This window comes from Poecilia reticulata, chromosome 7, assembly GCF_904066995.2.
Source record: "Poecilia reticulata chromosome 7, P_reticulata-male-v2, whole genome shotgun sequence".
NCBI lineage: Eukaryota > Metazoa > Chordata > Actinopteri > Cyprinodontiformes > Poeciliidae > Poecilia > Poecilia reticulata.
Window position 1 is genome coordinate 8,030,701 of NC_088836.1, and position 27,058 is coordinate 8,057,758.

At 43.7% G+C, this 27,058-nt stretch overlaps 1 protein-coding gene across 2 annotated transcripts in view; it reads right to left on the minus strand.

Moving 5' to 3' along the window:
- epha2b (eph receptor A2 b) overlaps nt 1–26,743 on the minus strand; it is a 30,265-nt gene extending 3,522 nt beyond the window's left edge. Inside the window, exons 1-16 of one of the 2 annotated variants that reach the window (XM_008413070.2) lie at nt 26,387–26,740; nt 25,722–25,801; nt 23,604–24,252; nt 10,423–10,578; nt 9,151–9,510; nt 8,835–8,965; nt 8,323–8,494; nt 8,152–8,245; nt 6,050–6,105; nt 5,814–5,939; nt 4,820–5,005; nt 4,671–4,732; nt 4,334–4,543; nt 3,359–3,508; nt 3,071–3,264; nt 2,347–2,502 (exon numbers count right to left, since the gene is read on the minus strand). In XM_008413070.2, the coding sequence (XP_008411292.1) occupies nt 2,347–2,502; nt 3,071–3,264; nt 3,359–3,508; nt 4,334–4,543; nt 4,671–4,732; nt 4,820–5,005; nt 5,814–5,939; nt 6,050–6,105; nt 8,152–8,245; nt 8,323–8,494; nt 8,835–8,965; nt 9,151–9,510; nt 10,423–10,578; nt 23,604–24,252; nt 25,722–25,801; nt 26,387–26,579 (2,975 nt within the window). In that variant the 5' untranslated portion in view covers nt 26,580–26,740. Of the gene's footprint in view, nt 1–2,346; nt 2,503–3,070; nt 3,265–3,358; nt 3,509–4,333; nt 4,544–4,670; nt 5,006–5,813; nt 5,940–6,049; nt 6,106–8,151; nt 8,246–8,322; nt 8,495–8,834; nt 8,966–9,150; nt 9,511–10,422; nt 10,579–23,603; nt 24,253–25,721; nt 25,802–26,386 lie in introns of both variants that reach the window. The other variant, XM_081608779.1, reaches the window with a different exon arrangement.
- Nucleotides 26,744–27,058: the final 315 nt, after the last annotated feature.

Consider the following 27,058-nt stretch of genomic DNA (forward strand, 5'->3'; position numbering starts at 1 on the left):
GGATATTACGAGCCCGGGATATGAGGCTCTGTGTTTTAAGTTGGACGCTCTATCTATGAACCTACCCACCTACTAGTGCTTTGGGAGGACAGAGCAACAAGAGGTAGTAACTACTGCTTATTGAGAAGAGGAAAAAATTACATTTAAAAATAAAATTTTTCTGGGTGAAAACTGTGGACCTTTAGCCATCTGCAGAAAAGCACAGACAATCAGAGCCAGTAGGATGACGCTGTCAATCATGTCTGTGTACATGCTGCTCACACCAACCTTGAGCGTACAAGTTCAAAGTTGCCATTGTGCTGCAGCTATGATAATGACAGAGAAACAACATAACATTATAGAAAATCTGTCACTGACGTCAACGGTAGCCATGGTAACAAACCTCTGCGAGTTACGGCAGGCTCCGCTGTGGGTTAGGAGCTGCTAGCGCAGCAGTGAGCTAGTGGTTTGCATTTTGTAAGCACCGTTACTAACCAACTGCAGGAAAGTTAGCATTAGCAACAACCTGGAGTCATTTTACTGCAACATGTTTTGCACTGAGATGCTATTTTATGGTTGAATAGCTTAGCCAATAGGCTAACTCCTTTTTGCCTACAAGAGCAATCTTTTTAATGTCCCATCAAATCATTTTTTGCAGCAAACAAGAAAAGCAGCTTTGTTTGTTTGCATGTCAGATTTACAGAGGTACCAGGAACACAATTTAAACATACTGACTTATGTAAAAAAAAAAAAATGTGATTAATTGTTTGATAATTTTTCATGTTTTTATGCAATTAATTAATCAAATGTGACATATTAAAAGCCTAATTTACAAAAACAATCAGTATTAGGACCACCTTAGAACAAGACAAGCATAAAACTCTAAAATTATAAACTAGTCAAACCTGCCCTGGGATTTCTACAGCGCTCCTACATTCTTTATAACACAGTTTGGGATTTTTTTAAACCTCATCCTGTCTTGTTCTCATGGTTACAAACCTAAGCACGTGCAATGGCAAAAAAATAAAGTAAAATAAAAAAATAAAAAGGTGGCTTCTTTTTAGCCATGTGGTTAGAAACTCTCTGGCCTTCATTATTCTTCAAAAGGAACCTTAAATTATGTGTTTTACCATAGACTCCCTCCATCCACCAATGGTTGCGCCTGTTTGGGTAAATTGCCTCCTGCAGGACTCCTACAAACCATGGAAGGTGTAATTCCTTTAAACTGCGCTGTGAAAACTTTAGGGGGCACACAAGCCCACTTCTTCAGTCTCCTTTTAGGCTTTCGGATCAAATCCGTCTATTTCAGCTTCTAGTCGATCTTTTTCCACTTGGCTGTAGTCTACGCCGCTCTCCTTTAATGTTGGAGAAGCCACAAAAGGTTCCTGACCCAAACAAGCAAAACTAGTGGTTTTTAAGGGCTCCGGCAAAAGTGCTGGCCTATGCGTGTCTGGGCTGAGGGCAGGATGAGAATGGAGAGAGCTCGGCTAAATAAGAGCAACAGAAACCACAACTCCACCACAAAATGTGCCCACCGCTCCTTCACTCTGTTAGATTTTCCATTTGAAATTTTTCTCAAGCTGCAAACAGTTTAAAAATACTGTTTAGTGGTCAGTTAGGTTAATCACACCTGAATTATTAAGCTAATCAGATTCCTTAAAACTCCAATTTGTGACTTTAATAAAAATATGTTTTCTTTTTCCCATATTTATTAAAATGTCCTCATGTTGTGACAGTATGCCATGAGACAAATAATCTGTGAAAAGTTCCTCCAACTTCTGAGCTGCTACTGTGGTCTGCAGAAATACACTAATCAGTCAAAAATAACCAATCAGAGCCAGGAGGAGGGTCTTAGCGCTGTCAATGAAGCTCCTGTACGTTGCTCAATGTGCTAATGGGAAAACAAAGTTTATCCACTGTTACAGATGGATATGCTAGCTTGCCTTAGCATTTGTGGCAGGCTATGTTGTGGTAAACCAGCTTTAGCTTAGCAAAGAGTAAAAAGGAAAAGAGGTGATTGACAGCACTAAAACCCTCCTCCTGGCTCTGATTGGTTGTTTCTGACTGAGAGGCGTGTTTCTGCCAGCGAGAGCACTGGGAGACGACAGAGGAGCTCATTTTTTCGTAAATTATTTTTCTTGTAGTACAGTGTTACAATGTAATGATAATTTAAAGAAATATTCAAAAACGTTTTTTTTTTCATTAAAGTTAGATACTGCAGTTTTAACTAATAAAACCAAACATATAAGTACCTTACTTTCTGTTTTTATGTTTGTTTTTTTATTAATTTATTTGTTCTTTTTTTTTAATGCACCTCAAAAAATGAACACAGTCCATATTGAAGTTAATGTGTTGTCGACAACTCACTCATTCTTCATCTGCAGCACCTGGTCCATGGTGACGACGCCGGCGCGGGTGAAGTTCTCGCTGTACTGGCTCATCTTGATGGACTCGAGCCACTCGGACACCGACCTGAAGGGGGAGCCGTCCGAGCCGCTGGTGCTGGGCAGGCGGATGGAAACCCTGGGAACAGAAAGGGAGCAGACCTAAACGTTAATGATAATTATTTACACGCTTTCCCACAACAAGAGACAGATGACTGAGGTCTGTAATTACTGTGCAGGAAACCAGTTGGTGATAAAACAAAACAAAAAAAAAAACCGGTTGAGGGAGTCGGGGTAAGAGGTGATTAAGATATGGGGATGACATCTCTTTGTTCTTTCTCACCGTCTTTGGTGTCTGTGCTCTGTCTCAAAAGGAGAAACATGCTTTCACTCACAGAATCAGAAACAAAAGGGACACGTGTACCGTGATTTTACTTTTTTTACTCTGCAGCCTCACCCAATTTGAACTACTTTAGTGTTATTTTTACATGTAGTTCCATAAATTCCCAATTTTCTTTATATATTAATATAATTTATTATTCATCACAAACTAAAACTCAGACAAAATCCTGATTGGTAGTTTTTTGAAGGACGTTGGTTTCAAAGAACTTCAGACACTCGGGACTGAATCCGTACCAGAAAAAACATCTATTAAAGGCAGTTTGCCTGGTATAATTGTTTTTTTTTTTTCTTTTCGTTTGTTTTACCGTGGATCAAAGTCTGCGATGGTCTTTAGTGAGTCTGGGCTGCGCAGGAGCTTGTCCAGCAGACTGACGATGTCTCCGAAACGCGGCCTCTTGGCGCGATCCTGAAGCCAGCACTGAAGCATCAGCTGGTAGACGGCCGACGGACAGTCCATGGGCGCTGGCAGCCTGAACGCCTCATTGATGGCCTTCATCACCTGCAGACGGTATTTTTTTGTATTAATTTTTTGGTAAATTGTTACATTTTTCCAATGATCCCCTGAGTAAAATAGTTGAGAAATGAAGACAAACCTCGTGGTTGCTCATGTCCCAGTAAGGCCGTTCCCCAAACGCCATGACCTCCCACATGACAATGCCGAAACTCCACACATCACTTGCCGAGGTGAACTTCCTGTAGGCTATTGCCTCCGGGGCCGTCCAGCGGATGGGGATCTTACCTCCCTGTTCAAGGAAAACCATCGAGTCAGAGAGGGGAGTAAAAAACCTAAAGATCCACGTAAATGCTTACAAAAACCATAATTCAGTGCCTCTCTAACGTTTCTCATTGATCACACCGTGACTATAACTCCTTTATTCCTTCAAGAATTGGGCTTTTAAATCCTGTTACCCAGCAGCCAAAGAGCTTGCCCCATTTTAAATTTTTTATTTTTTTTTTTACTTTTAGTTATTTTTGCACTGATGTTGCTCTGAAGCTGAAATGGCTGAATGAGATTGTTCATATTTTCTTATCTTTTGTTATGTTGACCAGAGTGCTGTGAACTCAATTGCCCTTTACTGGGATAAAGTTGTTATTGTATATTTATTAGTTATAGTATATTTATTGACTTCTTTACAGCACTTGTGCAGTTTCAACAGTTTCAAAAGTGCTTAATAAATAAATCTGACAAATTTATACTGCTTTACTATGCATATAATTATGTACTACATATAGTAGTTACTATATGTAGTTACTGTAGTAATTACATGATTTGTACACTAGCAGATGTTTGTACTATCTAATGGATAGATATTTAAATACTGAGATCAGAATGGAAAAACAAAAATACTGGGAAGGTGATGTTCTATGAATTGTGTAACCAATTGCCCTCATGAGTCAACTATTTCATTATTTATAATAAATAACAATAAATTATTTATCATTTGCGAGCCTCAGAGATTTATTAGAAAACATTCGTAAACAAACACCATCATGGAGACCAAAGAAAACACCAAACCGAAGTGAATTTTACTCCACAAAGCTCCCAGAAAATCAAAGCAGGTGCTTACGCTGGTGGTGTAGGTCCCCTCAGGGTCGTCCTCAAGCACCCGGGAAAGGCCAAAGTCTGAAACTTTACACTCCAGGGCTGTGTTGACCAGGATGTTGCGGGCAGCCAGGTCACGGTGAACGTAGCTCATTTCAGAAAGGTACTTCATGCCTGCGGCGATGCCACGCATCATTCCCACCAACTGGTGAGACGAGAACTCCCCATCATGGTCCTGATGCAAAAATAAGTTAGAGATTTTTTTTTCTTTTTTACATAACTACTGTAAATACTCTCAGAAAACATGAGAAAAAAAATCACAATATGTCTAAAAAGCAACTTGAAGAACATATTGGTCTTACTCTCAGGTATCTATCCAGTGCTCCATTCTCCATGAATTCAGTCACAATCATCGCATGTTTAACTGCGCAGAAGCAGAACAAACCATAAGCCCAAACTGATCTACAACAGATACGCAGAAAAAAAACATAAAGTGGAGAAAAAGTCTCACATTTGGTCACCACTCCCTCCAGACGGATGATGTTCTGGTGGGAAAACTGTCCCATGATGGAGGCTTCGCTCAGAAAATCCTGCCTCTGCTTCTCTGTGTATCCGGGCTTCAGCGTCTTTATCGCCACCGCCACCTCTTTCTTCCCAGGCGCTTTCAGGGTGCCTCTGTAAACTTCACCGAACTCGCCTGTAGGTGGGGGAAAAAGATAAAAATAAAAAAATCATAATTTGCACAGCTGACTTAGAAAAGATATTTGATGTGTCTGTATATATATTTTTGCGTTGGGTTCTCTTAAGTTTCTAGCCACAGGGCTTGGCAGAGCAACAAAAAGAAATAGGGAAGTCTCTGCGGCTGTTTTGCCTGAGGCGCTCCCACCGAGGTGTGTTCTGGCTCGGTGTTGAGAGAGAGAGAGTAAGAGAGAGAGAGAGAGAGAGAGAGAGAAGAACAAAAGACGCAACATTGTGTAAATAGTTGAGGACCTGTTGTGTAGGAGCATGGGAATCAGCTGTCACACGAGAAGGAAAGGGGACATTTGGTCGTGGGAGCTGGAGTGGGTGAGGGGGGCTCAAACGGACCGTTGGCTCAAAGGCTAAAGGTGGTTGCACTTGAACGAACGCATCCTCAATGGGAGCGGAGAAGCAAGCCCCAGGAAGGTGTTGTGATGTTCTTCCAATACTGTGTGTCTGCAGCCATTTCTGTTGTGCAATGTTCAAGTCATCTTGGGCCAAAGCATAAAGATGTCACCGCCAAGAATTAACCGCAGAAGAAAAAGATCTCTCAACTTGTCGGGTGAGAAAAAAAGAAAAGAAAAAAAAAGCCAGATAGATCCTAATCTCAGCAAAGTAAAAACCACCCATTAGCCTGTTAAGCTGTGGAAAATGTGCAGTACAAACAGTGAATATTTTCAGGGACAAGAGGGGTGCAAATGGAAAGACCTTTCAAGATTTTAAAGCTAAGCCCCACAGCAGATTAACTCTGCAGGGTTGTCACTCACCAGCTCCGATGACTTTCTGTTTGCTTATGTGGCTCGGGTGGATTTCAGTGGCAAACTTGAGGACGGCTACGTTGGGGTCCTCGTACGTATGTGGATCCACATACGTCTTTAGTGGTTTTAATTGCTCTGCAAGCCACAGGGAGATGGTTGCATGTTAACAAATGAGGAAGACAAATATAATTAAATGAAAAAAAAGAGAGATCAAGAATTTAATTTTTTTGTTTGTTTTGTTATACCGGGGCTTGAAAAGTAGGTGTCCTCTGGTCCTTGCCTGGTATGTGTGTTTCTGTTTCTGAATAAATAAAAAAAAAACAGTTTTTAAATCAAACCTTTGAACTTTTACACATTTTGTCAGGATACAACCATATGTCAAAGAGATTTTATTGTGATTTGTTATTTGCTTGACCAACATAGATAAGAATGAGGTTAAAGGAAAGCGATGCTGTCAGGTTTGTTTGATCACAAGGATCAAGGAACACACAGGTAAAATATAAATTTGCAGATAAATATAAAGCCGTATGTAGGTGATGCAGCAGACATCTGGATTTAGGTACTTATGTCAGATAAGAAATTAAAATTAAACATTTTGTACTCGATACATATTACAAGGCTTATCAGAAAATTGACAGTGCACATCATCCTAAACGCAAGATCCCAAGTACCAAACACGGCGGCAGCAACAAGATGTTGTTTGAATGCTTATTTTCAGAGGGAACGAGGAAGCTGCACTGGGCAGAACTGCAAACCTCTCAGAGTTGGGAAAATATCTTGAGGATGTTGCAGAGAATCATAACAAAAGGGTTTAAATCAAAGCATATTCTTGTGTTAGATTGGTTCAGTCAAAGTAACTAATCTGTGGGAAGACTACGAGTGCATTCCCACCAGCCTTCTTTAATCCACTTTAATCAAACTTTAGTTTGTTTCTCTAGAATGTCCAGTGTGTGTGTGGGGAGGTGTGAATGTGTAATCAAACTCTGGTCCGCCTAAAAACCCAGGTCTCGGTTCGGCTCAAGTGAACTCTGGTGCGATTTATTTATGTGAATGCAAGTGGACCGGAGACCCCTCCAAAACCAGAACCGAATATAGGGCAGAGCATTCTGGATCAAAGTCAAAGATAAAAGAAAAAAAAAGCAATCTTACAACCGCTAAAATATTACGCCACTCCATTTATGTTTACATTTTGTGAAGAAGGCCAGGTTTTTCAATTAGCGCTTGGTTTATTTATTTGACACGCGCTTTCTGATTGGCTACCTGCCACATTCAGCGTTAAACTCCCAGTCGGGGAAAACCCCTGATTTAGATCGGAGCAACCACGACGATCTACCGTAACACACCACACACTGCAGGATGATCGGTTAGATCGGGAAACGTTCCAAGATTGTCATAAGGGGAAAATAGGGGGAAGAAATGGTGTAGTGTGAACTATTGCATTAGGGAGTCGGATGTGCCCGTCTTCTCTATTTAAATCTAGTGATTACTGAAGTTATATAGTATACAGACTTTATAATCTGCACTTTTTTGGTTGAATGCAGTATTAATTTGGCTTTATGTTGTTTAGTTTTTATTCAAGTACGTTTTTGTTAATGGAGACTGAGAATCCATTTTATTTTTGGTTGTTTTGTTTAGTTAGTTTATCGGCTCCAGTGTTATGTGTTCTTTTGAAAATAAGGTGCATCTATCAGGAAAGCGCGTGTATTATTAGTCATTTCCATTAAATCAGTGTCAAAAGGTCTTGAAACAATATTATCGTTTATCACAATAATTTTTTAGACAATTAATCGTCCAGCAAAATTTGTTATCGTGACAGGCCTAGTTGCAATGCATTCATTCAGGCAGAAGTGTTTCTTTCCCAAAGCCCTGGCGATAGGCTGTATTTGCTGAGCCAATTCAAAGGCTGACAGCCAGCAGGCGGGAAAGAGGTGGCTACAATCTGCTACAGTACAGGCCCGGGTCACCCTCACAAAGCACCCACGGCTTCGTACAAAAAAGAAGCGAGCGCCTCTTGTCGACAACAATGTGCCACTCATGTCTGATTTCCTTTCAAAGGCTCCCAACACTTGGTAGATTGCAACCGTTGCGCAATGACAAGACACGCTCAGCAGAAATTCCTCCCCGGTGAGTGCTGGCACACACGTCCAGATAAAGAGAAAACGACGGTTTGCTAAAGGAAGAGTGAAAGAAAGAGGTGAGGAGAGAGTGAATGCAAAGGCCATTTGGAGGCCCCACAAAGGAAAAGCAGAAGAATGAGAGAGGAAGGCAGCGGAGGATGTCGTGTTGTGACAGATTATCGGGACAGAATAAGAAGGAGGGAAAGCGGCGGAGCGGGCCACTTACTCACCGTCTGTGCAGGAAAACGATGACGATCAGAATGAGCAGCGTGACTACTCCTGCAACCACCCCAGCAAGGATAACAGCAGTCTTGTTGAGGTGACCTGCAAGAAAAATAAACCAGTGAGACGATTCCCAAACAAAGCCAGTAAGTTTTTCCTAGAGCGGTTTCTCCCTGCACCTTCAGACAGCGTCTCAAATTGTTCCTCCAAGCTGGAAACTCCTTGGTTGCCGTCATCACCCAGGGCCTGGACCTTGACCAGGTAGGCTGTGCCTGGGGAGAGATCACTGATCTGCACAGAGTTTTTCTCCAGCTTCAGCACCACGTAGGTAGTTACGTCGATTTTATTGTCCTAGGAAAAAGAGAAAAGCCCACCAATAGCCCCAGCGTTAAAGCAGCACCTATTAAAACAGCCTCTTTTTTTTAAGTAGTCATCGGAGACTCATTCAAATTGCATGTCCATTAAAATGAAATGCAAAATGCATTTCCAAATAGCTTTAATCATGCCATGTGGACTAAATGTAAACATGAAGTTAAGCTCTTTAATGTTTGTGTGCTCTCACGGTCTATTAACCCTTGTGTGTGCGAGGACTGAGGCAAACGTACAGGGCTGTGGAAGATGATACAAGTTTCACGTGTGTGGGGTCAGTTGGACCCCATTTCTGGACACAGGGCTTAAAAAGTTTCCACACCTTTTTGCGGTAGGCGAGTTCGTAGCGGATTGGCTGGGATTGGACCCGTGGACGAGGGAAAACGTCCCAGGAGAGAGACAAACTGGTGGAGTCCCGCTCAACCAGGCGCATTGACGTAATTTTGGGCGGGTCTGAGGACGATACACGGAGAAGGAAACAATTTAATTTTAAGATTCTAAAACAATAAAAATGGACAATTCCCTCTCCTCCCCAGGCCTCGTTCGGACCGCAGAGCCGTCAGTATCCCGCAGATAGCATCAGCCATTGCTGCAGCACAGATAGCATCGCAGCTCTGCTTCATGTCACCAGCACTCACCTGTGTAGTGTAGGGATGTGTTCAGCGCGGCAGAGGACTGCGGCTTGAAACTGCGCCTCATTGCCTGACTGGGAAACATGGACACGCCGCTGTGCACCTCCACGGTGAAGGTGTAGTTCAAGTAAGGATCCAGTTCACTCACTGACACCTTCGTATCAAGCAAGCCCGTGTTTGCTGGGTCATAGCGAATTTTCTCTCCACAGGGCAGGTGCTGCGAGCCCTCCCAACGGTGGCACTCGACGCTGTAGGTGATGTCGCTTCGACCGCCGGTGTCTTCGGGGGGCTGCCAGGAAAGCAGGAGTTTTCCCGGAGTAAGAGAGTTGGGAGTGGCCACCAGACCTCGAGGGGCAGAAGGGAGGCCTAACAGGGAGAAAGCAGAAAAACATAGAATATGTAGTAGGTAGAAGACCAAAGACACTTTCTGAACACTGCTTGCTTCTTAACAATTATGAACGTAAATACTATTTCAAATGAACTTATTTACTGATTTCATAATCATGAAAATGGTCAGAGTACATTTTATTCTGGGCAAATCCAATTACACAAGAAAATTTAGTGTCAAAACGAAATTACTTTTAGTAGAAATGTGTCTTTTCTCTCTTGTTGCTTCTAACAGCTGTCATAGTTCAATCAATTATAGTAGAAATTGATAATAGATCCAACATCCTCCGTCTGTATCTGCATCTACAGTAAAGGGTGTTGTCAGTAATGCAAACCAGAATCACTGAGCTGTTTGTTGTTTTAGTGTGTAGCTGCGCTTAAATTGACTATATAATTGTGCAAATTGGAATTATGCCAATTTACTTAGCATATTGGAAACATGCCAACTTTGTGAAAAAATTAATGTTTTTTGATAAAATGTTTTTGCACTAGGATGAGGTTGTTTTTCAGCTACATCGAAATGAATGTATTTTTGCTAAATTGCAATGGAAACACTTTTTTTGCATCACACAAGTCACATGATCAACAACCAGAAAAAGACAAAGAAGACAACAGGAAGTGGTAGGAGAATGACGGCGCGGCATGTTCTTTTAAGTACGTATTGCATGAACAAACTTATTCATGTGTGATTTTAATTGCGTTTCTCTTTTAATCGACATTAGTGGACTACCACCAATGTTTTGCACACATTTGTAATGGGCATGTTGCTAGGATCTGGCTGGCATAAACTTCTGCAGATTGCAATCAGCGGAAGTTTTCTCAGTGCTTCTCTACTTTTTAGTATAACTAGTAATTTATAGAAGTTAGCATTCATTTCTGCACAATTCTCACCTGAGCACGGTCCAGTCATGGGGTCTGTAAGAGCCCGGTAGAAGCCATCCATGCACACACAGTACAAAGACCTGGAGTCCTGGCTCTGGGTGTTGGCAGGACACGGTTCACACTTGTCCCTGGACGCCTCAGCTTTGAAGAAGCCTGGCTGACACTCTGCCAGGAGAAAAAGACATTCACAGCAGATGATCAGCCAAAGGAGACAATGGGGACTTCTGGCAGCATCCTAAATGGCATGGCACAGAGCAAAGCAAGTTTCTCCAGATTGTTCAAGCCTCTTTGAAATGCTTTGAACTTTTGACCCCTGAGAGCAACACGTAGAGGTCGAGGGGACACTTAATTGTGTCATGGCTAAATACCACATTTAGGCAGGTGATAGAGAGATGTAAGGGGGGAACAAGGCAGGGGGAGTCTGCACAGTGTTCAGATCACTCAGTAAAACTCTGGTCATTACAAATAAAATGATGCTCATTTGAGCCAAACCCTGAAACACAATCACACAGCTCCTACCATGCTGCTTCTCGTACTCTCAACTTTTCCACACACTTTCCTCTCTTCCGTTGCTTCTGTCTTACTGTCTCTGACTCAAGAAACTCAACCAGTATTCCAACATTCCGAAACTCTAAGTCAGTTTTTCATAACTACAGAAGAAAAGGTGCGAGAGCAACCAGACCAACAGTGCTATTTGGCACCCAGCAGTCTATTATATTTCTTTCTCTCAGAGACTCACACGGATACTTTGAAACGGCATCGCCTAGATAAGGTGACATCTAATTTCACACTTTGAATTCTAAATAAAGAAATGCAGGTAGGATGCCCAGCTGTGCAAGGAAATGTCGAAATATGAACTTAATACGGTGTGAAATTTGGTTTGAGAGCGCACCGTCAAGGAGGGTGAAATTGAGACGGCTGCCCTTTAACTCCGCGAGAGCATTCCAGGGGCTGCTGCTGACACCAGAGGGTGATCATAAACACGCGCACGCACACACGTCCGTGTATGCAATGCTCACATGAACCCACAGTCGTGTGCATGCACAAAATACACAGACATGTATGCAAAGCACACTACTGGACACAATGTGGCATCAGGAGAGGGATTAGGTCCACAGCCTGTCACCTGTTCATGTCCTTCTGCTCATTCAGTTCAGCTACACACATAATGCATACACACACACACACACACACGCACACCCCCCCCCCCCCACACACACACACACACACATATTTCAATGCTGGGGAACACTGCAGTTAAATGAACATGCATCAGAGGAAACAGACGCTGGAATTTGAGAAAACTGCGGTAAAAGAGAGATTAGGCGCTGTAGGGACAGATCGTGTTGGTCAAATGAAATGAGGCCTTCACAGTGATACAGCAGTTACACTGACTGGGAAAAGCATTGAGACAGTCAGTGATAAGCAAACAAGGTCAGATTCCTGAAGAGGCTAATTGTAAAAAAAAGAAAAAAAGAAAAGCAGCGCCAAGACTAAGACAATATCAGACTCGCGCTGAGATAAAGTCTAGCTTGCCCTTCGGCTCGTCTTGCTTGGGGGAAGCTCATTTGGAAGCCACAAGTGACCACATGGGAGACGGAAAGCACATGGCTCCGGCTCCATTTGAGTCATATCAAGGGGATTTAGCTGATTGACCATGAGCCTCGCTTCAACTTTGCTCGGCTTTTTATAAACTTGCGGCTCACCGAGCTGACGCAGAGCATATGTGAGGAGGTGTGTTATCTAAAGGGCCTGACAACAATTGTGGCAAGAAAAATCACTCTGCACAAAGAAGGGTATGGATCTTTGGCCAATAGGACTGCACCGAGTTTAGTCCTGCCTCTCTCTACAGCATCTCCATTCTATCTTGGGCAGCTGTTTCACTTATAAATACGACTACTCATTAACGCAGATGGGACAGAAGACAGGCAAGGCAGGAGAGAGGCGGGAAGTAGTGACAGAAGGGCTAAGAAAGGAAGAGGGGGATACTGTATCCTGCTGAGGGCTGAAGAAAGAAAGGAGACATGCCGGGACGAACTCTTGGTCTGAGGAGGGGGAACAGCTGTTGCCCAAAACCCTGATTCATTTCCCTACCTCTCCTTCTATGTAATCCCCAAATTCCTTGCTCTCCTGCTTTCTCTCCTCCCAGTTAACCCATTAACATTGCTATTCACCACTGACCAGCAGGCAAGGAGAATGCCATGCCATTCAAAAGCTGAAAGGAAAAACATACACACGCAGGCGTTGCAGATGGGAATAGCTGAAATGCCACATGGCATCTGAATAGAGGAGGACTCGCCTCTATTTGGTGTTACAGTGCAAGCTGCAATACATCGTGGCCAGGCCAGTGGAGATGATGGCCTTACACTGTGTGTCGCCTCTATAATCAAGATGCATTCCAGTGTACACCACCCAATGGGAGGCCTGGAACTGCATAGCTTGAGCTCTAGCCAACCTTTTGGCGGTAAAGGTGAATGGGTTTGTGTACCTCAAATATTCCAAATATGAGTCACAGCGACGGTACAGCTGGGATATTTAACGAGAGGATTCCTCGACAAAAAAGAAAAGTCTGAGGAAAGCGAGCTTCCTTGTTCCACGGAGAAGGTCGAGGGGAGCTTTGGATTGTTGCTGGACACAACAGGAAACAGGAATCGTGCGGCTGACGCTGCCTTCCTTCCTTAAAGCAGCCAATCAAAGCATAGAGGCACGAGGTAGCACGAGCAACAGAGTGACCAGAACTGAGGCGAAGAGTTGTGAAGCAGAATAATAACCGAAAAGGAAGCTGAAATGTGTCGACACAACACGAATGCAGGCATAAATCCCCTAAAAGGGTTTACCGAGTCGGTGGCGCTCATAAACAAAAAGTGTCTGGGCTTCTTTGGAGTTGAGAAATTTGACAAAGTAAGAGTGGCCCTTTCTTCCCCTCCCACTTGCTACAAACAAGGAACTGTTTGTCATGTTAGGGTCCCTGTGTGCCTTGAGTGGCCCGTGTTTGTTTATAGAGAACGAGTGCAAGGGCCTGTTACGTTCAGGGAGCCGGAGTGGCTCTAGAGCCTCTGAGGGCTCACCGGCGCATCGGCAGAACTTAAGACGGATGAGACGCCGACAGTGATGAATGCCCGGTCGTATAGATGGATGAATGGGTAACATGGTGGCTTGACAACAGAATCGGCCCCGGGACATGACGAATAAGTCGAATGGGGAGGGAGAGCGGTGGGGGCTGACAATTGAGTGCGGCACTGAGCTTTTTAGAAGGCAGAAAGGTCATGTCTGCCTGAGGGTGAGTTAAACTGTGCGTGGCTTTACACAGAGTCATTGGCCAAGTAAAACAAACACATGCTCGCACCGACGAGAAGGAAAGGGAGAAAGGTTAGACTCAGAGGAATGGCCGGCGAGCAAAGGAGATCTTGTAAAAATAAAGCCAAGCGAGAAATAAACAGTGTCAGATCTGTATCAGGGCAGCTCTCTGGTCATTTCTGGGGGGCAAAAGAGCCTGGCTTTGTCTTTGCCCTCATTTATTTCACTTCCTCTCTTTTCATCTCCAAACTGCACAAACCCTGCGTGAAATGGTGATACGTCATGTCTGTGTGTTTATATGCAGGGTGACAACAAGTAATTAGCAATCCGGGGGTACCTGGATTGAGGGAACAGAGGGGGCCTCTGATGGGGGAGGAGGCCTGGGTAACATGAGCCAGAGGTCACAGAGGTAGAGCAGGGGAGGCAGGGGGCAGACAAGGAGCCATAAAGGTGTAGGGGCTGATGTGTGGGCATGTGGGCCAAGGAGGGGGGGGGGGGATGGGGGGGGGGGTTGGAGGCATTAGTGAAAAAGATTAGCTGACCAATGGAGCAGCTGTGAAGGCATTACATCTGTTTTACAATTGCACCCAAGCTTTCATCTGGGGTTGTTAACAAACACAATAAATTCCTCGATCCCCTTTCACCTTTCACTCTTTACGTTTCCTCGCACCCAGTAACAGGAAGAGATGTACACAGAGTGCAGACTGAAGACGAGGAGATTTAAAATTGTTGCTGGAAGGGTCTGATGAAGCCAACCCGGGTTGACTCAGAGCTTCCAGAGGCCAGAGTTGTGCTGGTTTGCATCACTTCCAGACAACCAGGAGGAAAAGGCAACACCGTCTCACCACACCTCCCCGAGCCAACAGGCTGAAAGCCGACAGCCATCGACTTCCTGACCAGGGGAAGTGACCAGAACAGGACCAAATGCACCAATAAACAAAACGACTTATCAGGCAGGACAACAAAATGAAAAGCAGCTGAGTGAGGCCGCGGCGTTGAGCGACAATGAAAAACCCTGAGCCCACAGGTCGGGGAGTCACTGAGGGATTAGGTGACCTCCGGTTTCCGCTGAGGCCTCGTCCTGTTAGCAGTGAACGGTGGGTGGGTGTATTTGCTGGGCAGCGCTGGGGGGCATGACTGACTGATTGCTGGGAAGGAAAGTGCTGACCTCACACACCGGCAGTACAATACAAAGCGCTTCACATTGCTCTGCACTCCCCCCCACCAAAACACTCACACACATACATAAACACAGCCTTCAGGCTCAGGAATGTCACCAAGAGGAAATATATCCCGACTTCCACATATGCACGCGTGAAGGCTAAAATGGTTAATGCTTAACTTTTAAAGTAAGAGACTGTAGCTTCAACGAAGGAGTAGATGACATAAAAACTACAAAACTAGAAGAATAAAAGGTAAAATATTTTGTGCAATAAGCACTCAGTAACTACTATTTAATTGACTGCACATTTATTCTACATTTTTGCTGATTTCCAGATGTCTATGTATAAAAATGTAAAAAATAAAAAAAATAGAGTTATTACTAACATTATTTAAGCCAAAGTACTAATTATTCAATTTAATTTTGAAGAGCAATCAGATAATGTTCTTTACATTTTCATGCCAAATTGTATTTTTATTTAAGGTAATAATAGTGTAAAACTTTTACTCCAGTCTGTGAATTTTGACGTACTGTGTTGCACATTAAAGTGGTATTCCAGCAGCGTAATGCCTGCAGGGGAAGGTGAGGGGAGTTGAGGCTACCACAAGCTTTTTGCCTCAAACTGCTACAATTTTATACACTGTAAAAAGTGTATTTTTTACATTTGCACTTCTTTTACTGTTTCTGTGTGTTTCTATAGATTTGGGGTTTTCATCTATTTTGTGAGTCTTTTTACTCTAAACTGTCGATAATCATCAGGCTGCTTCATTCAGAATGTGATTTGAGACCAAAAGTTTGTAAAGGTGAACATTTCTCCCCTAAATCTGCCATCTGATCAGATTTAATCTAATCAAAAATGTATCTGTTTGGATGTCACACTCCAAGTGATTGCACTTTCCCAAGCCACGAACTGCTGATACAGTTTTCTGTTACCGACACTAGATAATCACAGACTCCATTGACTCCATTTATTTATTTTTTTATTGCCGTTTCTAATAACTGGCACTGAACTCTCCAGTAAAAATGTGGCCTAACAAGATACAGCATGTCATCGCTTGAAAGAACCCCGTTCCCCCACCCAACCGAACCCCCCATTAATCTAACCAACTCCCGCAAGATCAGCTCGCTAGTCGTAAGCTAACTTGGCACAACATCTGAGCTATGCGATCTTTCAAAGTAATCTCAGTGGTTTTTTCAGAGGCAATGTAGTTAAAAAAAAAAAAAAAAAAGCCTGTCTATCAAAACTGTTTTCGAGCCGTCCAATAAGGCAGTGACTCTGCTTTTCTGTGACCAGCTGCAGAGGCTGAGAGAATCAAGGGAAGATTGGTGGAGCAGAAAATTTTGAGCGTGGGAGGGATTATCCGGGTGGAGTGAGATGATTCTCGTTCTGTGAAATCCACCTTAAGCCCGCTAAATCGAATCACTGCAATCTCCAGGAGTGCTGCCGTGTCTGTTTGCATGCATAACATCAGATAAACTAAAAATTGCGCAAGGCGTTTCTTCGATCGTCATGAACTCATCGGCTTCGGATGCAGGCCTTAATTTAAAACTCTATCATTGACATGACAGACTTTTCTAGGCGGTCCAATTTCTCGCGTCGATTGTCAAGTTCATCAAGAAACAAATAAAAAACACAAACAAATGGCTAGAGTTTCATTTGTACCTCCAACTAAATGTTTACGCCTTAGCCACCATGTGAAAGCTGCCGGCTGCTGTTCCCCGATTGGCAGCATTGTTCAGATTTTGCCCCTATTTATTTTTACGAGTCACTTAGTGAGACTTGTTTTTATCAGACAGAAATACTGTGAGCGTACACAGTCTAAATAGTCCCATCAGGGCTTTGTGAAACGGGATGTTTAAAGTCTTCTGGTGTCATATTCATGACCTGCGTGTTGGCCAAAAACAACAGCCTCCGTGTGATTCCATGAGCAATGTGAACATGAAACAAGAAGGAGAAAAAAAAAAAGAAAAAGTTTTATGTTTGCATCTAAGCTTGTTGTACTTGGGGGGCTGGTTGCACAACAGTGTGCGCCTCTGGAGAAAACTGCATATGGCGCTGCGAAAATAATCCTGGGAATAATGTGGCTGAGATAAGAAATTACAAAATAAATACAAGTTGAGAGGCAGAAAATTAAAATAGTCAAGAAGAGTCCTCTGAGACAGGGAGGATGTGGGGTGAGGGGCAGAGAGAGATTATACAAAGGCAAAAAAGAAAAAGGAAAAAAAAAAAAAGCCAGCAGAACCAGTACTTACTCCACTGAAAAAGACCAAACACACCCAAGTCAATTACTACCCATACAAATCACTCGCCACAGCGTGTAGCTATGCTAGCTTAGTCACCAACTGTTCCTTACATCAGCCGAGGACGAGTTTGGAGACACGGACACCGAGGGAAGGAGTGGGAGAGGAGAAAATTGCTTACTGGAAGCTGCTTGGCGAGCTCCGACCTTACTGGAATCCGGAGGGATGGTCGGTCCACCGACAGGCCATTTTCTCCTGAGCGCTCCACGCTCCCAAACCGTGTCTTCGTTTATACACGGAGCCTTGTGCAACCATGGCGTTGGATTACGGCCCGTTTGCCGAGGCTTTCGGGGGAGCTGGCGAGGTGTGGGCCCGGGACAGTTAAACAGAAATAAAGCCGAGGATCAGCTGGTGCAGATCCAGATGAGGGGTGACACGCAGTCATTACATTGTGCCAGGGTGGATTAAGGGGAAGGAAGGGAATGGAGTGAGTCACGAGTGGAAATTATTTAAAGTTAAACACCATTTAGCTCACTGTTTATTTTCGCTCCGTGAAAATAGATTCTCGTTTGTGCAACAGATTTTAAAGTAGATGGAAAAATTCACATTAGGGACTGAAATATGTCCCAGCAAGACGGATGAGGAAAGAACATTTAAATCGTGTCAATAAAGTGTTTATTAACTGGAACAAACTCGTACCACTTACAGGTTTTACGAGTCCCAGTGTTTTTTTGGTTGGGGGATTTTAGGTAACCAACACGAAGCATTTAATTGTAAAGTAGATTTCAAAGGATATACGGTTTAGATTTTTTTTTTTATTATTGAAGACTGGAAGACTGAAAAGTGTGGCTTGCAATTCTATCCTGTTATTAAGCTGTCCTAAAACACTCTGTTGCACATCTGACCGAATGTCCTTCTGAGTCTCAAGTCTTTTGCAGCCCTTAACATGCTTTGTTCCAGTTTTGTTCCATCAATGTCTCCATCTACTCTGACAAGCTTCCCTGCTCCTGCCCAAAAAAAAAGCACCAACATAGCATGATGGAGCCACCGCCATGCTTCAGTGTAGAAATGACGTGCCACTGGTCCGAGTTTTACACCTGGGCCGAAAACTAAAACTTCAGTCTCATCTGACTAAACCGTGTTCCATTTGTTTGCTGTGTACAACGTCCTGCAACTCTTTCACAAGGGTAATAAAAGGCAAATTTGCGGAATGCATGACTAAGAGATGCTCTGCCACCTGAGCTTTGGAGTCTTTCAGCTCCTCCACGGTTACCACAAGCCTCAGCTTCTCAGATTAATGCTCCGCTTGCATGATCTGTTGGTTTAGACAGGCACGTTTTGCTACGTGTGCGGTTGCACCATACAGATACAGAGGTTGGCATAGTGTTTGTTTGTTTTTTTAAAGCAAACTGGGGTTTTTTTCTCCCTGACCTGTCTGCTGCTTTGTTCTTTGGTCTTCATGCTGCTGTTTGTTCACTGATTTTCTCTTACAAACACTTGAGGCCTTCACAGAACAGTTGAATTTGCTGCCATTAACACATAGGTGAGCTCTAATTACCACTTATTTGCCTACTGAAGGCAGTTAACTGCATTAGGCTTTATTGATGGGGCTGGGCACATATGCACGCCATTTGGTGTGGGGCAAATATTTGAAAACAATATTCTATTTCTTAATAATTCACTGCTTTGTTTTGGTTTAGCACAGTCTCCAACCTGCCACTCCAGAGTCGTTTATTAACCAAAATGTTCTGGAACTTAGACATTTTTTTTACGTGCAATTAAAAAAGCTAGTTCTAGCAATTTATTGCTAGAACTAAATGGTATTATTTGTGTAGAATTGATGATGCAAAGAATCGTTTCTGTCACTAGACTGCGCACTGCATGCTCATTCTTCCTTTTCCATGAATTTCGTGTGATGCAATGTGAGGTGACAAAACGTGAGAGATACTTTTGCAAGACGCTGTAATTACAGCCTGTTTGAGTTTCTCCATCAATCACATGAGTGTTGTGCCTGTGCATAAGAATATATAATAAACACCATCTGTAATAATGTCACAGAGAACAAAAGGTCCAGTTTGTGCCCTGCTACTTCCACTTGTTTATGATTTACAACCTGCGAAGCTCTTACACGTCTTCGCAGTGCAGCAACTGTTTTATCTTTTTTTACTTTTCACCCAATGACAACAGTGTGTGTGTGTGTGTGGGGGGGGGGGGGTGGGTGCGTGTGTGTGTGTGTGTGTGTGTTTAAGGGACGGGGGAAGAAAGAAATAATATCCTAGAAAGAAGCTCTGAGAGACAAGTGATCCTTCCGCCTGAACTACTGCCGCACTGAGAGGCAAAGAGGAGACGGAGACAGAAACCAGATGAAGTCACAGATCTTTACTTTAACAGGTCCCAAGGGGGAGACGAGTTATAAAACTGAGTGAAAACATGGCCGAACATGGAAAATTTCAACCTAAATATGGAGAAGAGAAAAAAAACCACCACAGTGGAAGTTTTTGTGGTTGTTTCACCCCAGAGCAGCCATCCGTTCAGGAAAGAAGCGGTGGGGGGGGGACAATGATTAACTACGTGTCTGTAGGATATTCCTCTTTAAGCCCTCGGAACCATTCATCCTGGCTCTGCGCTGCAGCTCTGTGATTCATTTCCATCTAAATCCACGCGTGTCCTCATGCATCTCGGACCCTTCACCGGGGATCTTCCTGGTGTGTGTGTGTGTGTGTGTGTGTTTTTTTTTGTTGTGGGGTTGGGGGGTTGGAGGGATTCTGTTTGTTTAGTCGTTTTAATGTGAGGGCTTGACCCGGACCTGTTCTCCCTCACCTCCCCACCACCACCATCCCCGCTCTTCCCATCATCGCCAGCGTTCACTGGGAATTCCACAGGTCTGGAGTAATGTTGGGAGGCTCTGTCTCAGCAAACTGATCAGGAATGTACCAGTAAAGTGGGGGAGAGGAGGTGGAATCTGTCGGCCTCGCGGGGAAACACAGCACTTCATTGTTCTCCTACCTTTGCATTCCGCTCCTCACCTCTCTCCACTTAAAAAAAAAAAAAAAAACATCACACCCCTCCTCTAAACACAAGCCCTCGCTTTTTTTTCTCCCTCTCATTCCTTCCTGCCGTCCTCCCTAATCATCTCACCTGGCTTTTCTTCCACAGCTACAAAAAAAAAAAAAAAGACCCACTGGCAGAAAACCTCAGCTTTCCTATCCAGCTTAAATCTAAGCAGGAGAGCGGAGCGGACATGCCAGCAAGGACATTTTTATACCCGCTGTCCAAACGTGTGCATTTATTTTCTAAGACGATGATCTTTTTTCAAATCGTGCAAGTGTGTGTGGAGTAAACAGAGCAGACTGAAGGAGGAACATCGCATGGGGTTGACGGCATGGCTTTGTGTGCTTTGTCGCGGAACAGATCTCAACAGGCCCTCACACGCCGCTCTCTCTCTCTCACACACACACACACGCATGCACGCACACACACCAAAAGCTGCAGCTCCGGTACGTTTGAGAAAACAAAGGGGGAGCGACGGTGGGTTGGGGGATAAAGAGATAGTTGCAGCCGGCAGGACAGGGGCTCAGATTGGGTCTGCGTGTTATGAGCAGTCAGTGAGGCTCGGCAGCTTCACCAGGCCTCCTCCCTCTTTTTTCTCCCATCCGCCTTGAAGATGCTAATCCATCACCGTACAGTAGCCCCCACTCCCTTGCTTTGATCAGCCGTATTCCCTGACTACAATAAAGGTCTCCTTTACAGTCAGTAAAGCGCAAACTGTGACAACAGAACAAAGTCAAAGGCCTGAGTTATGGCCGCTCTGCCAAAGCCAGCTCATGTCGAGATAAGAGAGCAGACGATACCGAGAGAACAGGAAATAACCTGATGCAATAAGCTCTAAATTATGCACCGAGAGATGTCAAAGACTAAGACACTCATTTACCAGGGTTCAGGATATGTAACAGATAAGCTGAGCAAGACGCTGCTGAGTAAAGTAAAACTCTACGGACCTTTTTTGTGTTCACATAAAATATTGAGTTTTGTTTGTGTCAGGTAATTTGAAAGCAAATTGAATTATTTTTGTTAAAAACAGAGATGATCCGATTGCGGTTTTCTGGCTCTTCGGCGATTACCGAGCCTGACCTGCCGATTCCGATTTTGGCCGATACCAATTCTTTTTCTTTTTTTTTCGTCTGAAATGTTGCTAAATATAGCAAGAAGTTCGTGGAGTTGGTAACAGTGGTGCGACTGTTGCTAACTGCAAACGTGCAGACATGACCTCATGAGCCGGTCTCTCATTCAAACCTCTCTCACGGAAAGCAGAGGAGGACAATTGTTGATTTTCAGACCTTTGCCGAGGAAGATAAGATCGGTGGATAAGACGCAGGTATCGGCCAATCACTGAAAATCTGTGCCGATTAAAATCAGTGCACCCCTAGTTAAAAGCACAAGCTCTAAGACATTTGCCTAAACAAACTAATGTTTAGGAATAAATTGTATATAGGAATTACACTTAAAAATGTTTTTGCTTAAATGCAGATAGAACAAATAATGCCAACTACAGTAAAGTCCAAAATTAATAGTTCCAGTGGAAAGCTGGTCAGCAATTATAAAAGGGATTTGACTATAAAACAATTTTCCAAGGTTTATTATGGGGGTGATACATTTTTAAATTTTTTTTATTAAAATTTCTACTAAAAAACTGTTTCTTTTACATTGTGGTAGTGAACACGATGCCTCTCTCATTTTCCACATAAAATAAACTTCTTGGCTAAATGGAAATTAATTTACATCCAAATCTGCCAGATATAAGAATATTTCTGTCAAAAAAATAAGACAGAACAAAAACGTTTTCTAATAATATTGTATCAACAATAATTAATCATAATTTCCTTTTCCTGTCCCCTCCAACTTTACGTCATTTCAATCTGGAGAAACCCACACAGCAAAAAAGCCGCAATTAGAAGGTTTGACACGAAAGAATTAAGGTTTTTTGACGCTCGAATGGGAGGAAGGAAGCCTGAAGGAGCCGGAAGAACAAGGGGTGGAGACAGACTGAAGCTCGGCTGGTGAGCAGAAGGAGCCGTTAAAGATGGAGGCCGCCTCAATGATTGGCCATGACGAGGAGCGATCCGACGTTAACAGGCCGCAGTCGAAGCCCACGATGCAGTAGGTGAGGCCAAAATTTAGGTCCAGGCTTCATGCTGTCCAGCGTCCATTTGTAACACCAAAGGCCAACAGTTACAATTTGCTTCTGCAAGCCGTTAAAAGAGAACAGCTAATTGGAGCCAAAGCCGAAAGGTAAATGCACATTTCCTACTCGTATCAGTTTCGGGTCAGGGATTACGCCAGGACATGTTGAAGAAGGGCTTGGCATTCCTCCCACTGCGGGGGGAGCTGGTGTTAGCCGAGGGCAGAATTCCACTGAGATATGATAATAGCACCCATGATAAATATTTGTCATACAGGTATGCTTTATAACCCCAGGTAATTAAAGCAAAGATAAATTGAGCGTTTAAAAAAAACGCAGTAAAATGGAAGCTCATCGAATTTGCCAGGACAAGATAGCGTACAGTACAGATCAAAGTCCTGAGTCATTCTTCCTCTGGTGAAATATCTCCTACAAAGGAGCCGTGCTGTCTTATAATCTTTCCTGATTATCTTGATGAATAGTTACTGGAGCTTTTCTTAAGTATTTCAGAGTTCTACTTTGTACTTGGATTTTTTTCTTAAGTCATTTCAAGTCCAATGCCAGACAGTTTTTAAAGAAACGTCTTTTGCAACTTGGCTGTGATGTATGAATTATTTCACCATAAAAAGCTCCTAAGCTTAAAAAAAGCAGATGGTTTAGCAGAGAAATCAGGTGTTTAAATAAGCGACTTTGTTACAAACCTTCTAAATACCGGATGTCCATGGACTTGTCTTAATTTTAGGTCGTCTTTATTGAACCCAGAGAAATACATGGACATTGGACATTTTTAGTTGTTCCATCCAAATTTGGCCTTAAAAAACTGAAACTCAGTCTTTATTAACCTTTCTGATCAACCCCACTACCCTTTAAGCACCTCTATAAACTTTTTAACCACACACTCACACTGTATATGTCGAAGGAAAAGTTATGTTTTCTATGTCTATTCAAAAACAAAGTAAATGTTTGTCCCGAAGACACAGTTTGTTTCTGTTTTTTTTTTTTTCAGTTCAATTTGACAAGAATTACCAAAGATAGCAGAGTGTTACAGACACTTTCAGATTGTAGTGGAAATATTTTTCAGACACGGCACTTCTTTTATCCTCCACTGTCCACTGCACAAGGACGTTTGGTCAGAGATAACAAAAAAAGCAAGAAAGCCCTCAGGAAAAAATTCAAAATACTTTTAAAAAGTCTGGAGAACTATTGATCCAAAAGATCACCAGTTGTCTGTGTCTATGGGAACAAAAGGCAACAAAACTGGAGATGATTTAAAACGTTTCCGCATAAGACGCTTCAAGGCCATTGGCTTACCTTGACAGGTGTCTTCAACCTCTTCAAACCCAGCATCGCACTGGCACTGTCCAACTGGAACCACCCACTCTCCCTCCGCAGTGCAGTAGATGTGAGGTAAATCCTCGCTGTAAGCATTGTCCACGCACTTCCCAGAGACCTTCTTGAGCTGCTGGTTGAGACCTCCAGCTACCGTCTCGGGGAACGAAGCGAGGCTTTTTGTTGTGGCCGGGCAAGCCTTGTAGTACACCCTGACAGAGAGGAGAGCAATGCAGGCTCCGATGTCTTGGAAGGCCAAGTAGAAACCCTTCTGGGATAAGCTTTGCACAACTTTCGTTTCTGTGTTGATGCGCATGTCATTTTTCTTCGTTATCTCATCTGGAGCGACGGTGGCAACCTTCCTGAACTGGCCTTTACGGAAGGCCGTGCCCACGTCTGCGTCCGCATCGCTAGAATAGAGGTTGAAGGTCTCCTTGCAGGTCAGCGAGGCTCCGTCGAATGAGTTGCAGTCACGCACAATGAACTGAAGCTCCACAAACACCTGAGATACGGACGGACGCCTCTGGATGAAGGTGGTGCGCAGCCAGTTGTCCTGGTCGCGCTCCTCGACGTTGCATATGGAGTAGGTATAAAACTGAGAGCCGTTCAGGGTTTTCTGGGTGACCTCCCACTGAAACAGAACCACGAAAACCAAAGAAGGTTAGAGGTAGTCAGGCTGGATTGCTTCTAACCATGTGGGACTGAACCAAAACTAAGGGGATAGCTAAATAAAGGAGCGACCGTTTAACCAAGAGGGTTCGGCCACTGTAATCTGAAGCAGGAAACAAAAACAGAGCGTGTGCAGAGAACTCCGTGGCTCTTCACAAGGGTAAATACAGACCTTTACATCAATACAGCATTTCTTTTTAGACACGGACATCCATTTTCTAAATCTCCAAAGCCGAAAACGATCACGAACAAGAAGGACTTTGGTTGACAATGCATTTCTGACATTGTGAAGAGACTAAATTATTTCCCATTCAGTCTCTCTCACACACTTGTTGGCAGCCTTCCCGGGCAGCATTGCTGCATGAAAACTGGATGTTGCCACAAATATGTTTGAGAAAAAGTGACAGCAACTTCTAACCTTGGCTCATGAGAAACAAACGGCCCCCACGGAGGCAGAAGCTGCGGTTGGCTCTCTGCATGCAGCCACTGTGCTTTTAATTAAAGGAATGTGCTTTGCTGGCGAAGTGTGTGGGTCTGCATATAAACTTGATGAACAACAGCAGAATGTACACCTCTGCTAACAACCTGGTGGAACATTTCCCTCCCCGTCCTTTTATTACCACCGGCCCGTAAGGCTAACGCGAAATAATCCAGCAAACATCTGAAATGTATTAGTGAGGGGGAAAATGTGAAACTAATGTGTCAGAGGGACCTTCTTTCGAGCTGCTACACATCTCTGAGAAAGTCGAGTGAACCGCTGAGCGGCGTGCCTGCACATGCTCTTGAGTCATCAGCACATGAAATGAGGCTATTTACAGTGAATCTGCATGTGCCTGACCGGTCAATTACTCCGCAACCACATGATGGAGGAAGGCAACACATGTCTCTGCTCTGCTCATGGTAAAAGAGACAACCGCAGCATTAGAGATTCATCCCTAAATGCAGACATTTTCCCCTGCTGTAAGGAAAAAGGTAGCCCTGGCTCGACTCGCTCCGTCTGAGGCCCCTCCTCTCGGCAAAGAGGTACCACATGCTGCAAACTTTAAAACTTAATTGCTCTCTAACATACAATTCTGAAGCTGGAGCCTCGAAACCACAAGAAGCCACAAGTATTCCCAGTTCAGAGGGAGCAGCTATTCTATCCGCCTATATGTGATTTGGAGCAGCCCAGACATGCTGTGGAGGCAGCTCCTGATAGGGTACCTTCACTGCCTCGTCTATCCCGGCTCAAGAAGGCTTAAACTGGCAGATTTTATAGAAAACCCACATGTGTACAAACACACACGTATATATATACCAGGAGCAATTTTAAGAGAATTACGTAAAATATTCTCTGTACAGCTGAGTGAGTTTCCTGCAAGTTTTGATCTATCCTCGGGCAAATTCCTACAGCTGGAAACGTGGAGGAGAAGCAAAGAGCACCATACTCACCCCAGATCTGTCTCCCTGGTTTGGGGACCAAGTCAGCCAGCCCAGCTCCCCTCCAGCTGCCTTCATATCCAAAAGCACCTCTATGGAGACACAACATCTTTATCAGTTACCAAAAACACTTGCAAAACTTTTTGTTTTGTTTTTTGTTTTGTTTTTTTGCTTGAGCCTGCCTGAAATCTGTGTTGTTGAGTAACTTTGACCCCCCCTTACAAAAGGTGCGGGAAGATGACAAATAAAGCAACATCTGATACATTCAAAAGGGATGCCTTTGGGTGAATAAGGGAAGATCAAGAAAATATCAAGCTTAGCTCACTCCGCAGTAGAAACTCCCCACCTGCTGCTGTTACAAAGTTAAAGGAGCGCACAAGCAGAGTCGCAATTCACTTAGGAATAATAGGTTGCAGGGAAGCGACAAGCTACAAATTGAACCCAACAACACTTGTAAGGTTGTTGCTGTTTGTTTTCCGAAGTTACAATCAAAGTTTCTGAAACTTTCAAGCAGTTGCAAAAGTAAAGGAAAAATGTTTCCTGCTTTTTTCTTCTTTTTTTTTCTAAAAAAAAGTTCTTGCAAGTTCTTGCAAGGAGGCTCCCTGCATGGCACTCTGTTTTTCCCGCAACAAAGATGTTATTTTGAAAGCTTATCTGTTTTATAAGCGGACACTTACCTTCTTTAGCCTGGAAGGTAACCAATATCCCGTTAATGAGCACATATGAGAACAGCAAATGTCGGACTCTACCGAGGAAATCCATTTGGAAAAAAAACTTTTCTTTCCCCTCTCTGCTCTGCTCTGCTCTGCTCCCGTTGCTCGGCTGGGACTCAGCTTGCTCTGAGGGCTGCTGCTCCGATCTGCTGCTCATTCACAAACGGCCTCTGCGCGCGTCACCGACTCCGCCCGCTGGAATGTGTGTGCGCGCGCGTGCACGTGTAACCTCCAGTTGGGGTGTATACGTACGTGCGCGTCGGTGTGAGCGGGTGTGTTAAAGGTGTGGTGGTGGCGGCGATGATGATGAGTTCTTTCTTTCTTTCGTTTTTTTTTTCTTTTTAATCTGGTGGTTGGAAGGCGGAACGCGTCGCCTGAGAAACTTTTGAAGGACTGTTGAACATTTCACATTTCTCACCTGCACACGTTGACGAAAGGAGCATAGATGTGCAATGAACCGACAGTAAGCGAAGAGGCACACAGTGTCCTGCAAAACTCTGATCAGCCCTCGACTACTTTAACATGCCAACAGCTTCAATCAATTCTAGTAACTATATAGACCATCACAATGTGTGAAAATCTGAATAGTGTGGCGTGAAAATGTATTCAAAACCTCTGAGTTGATATATTTTAGAA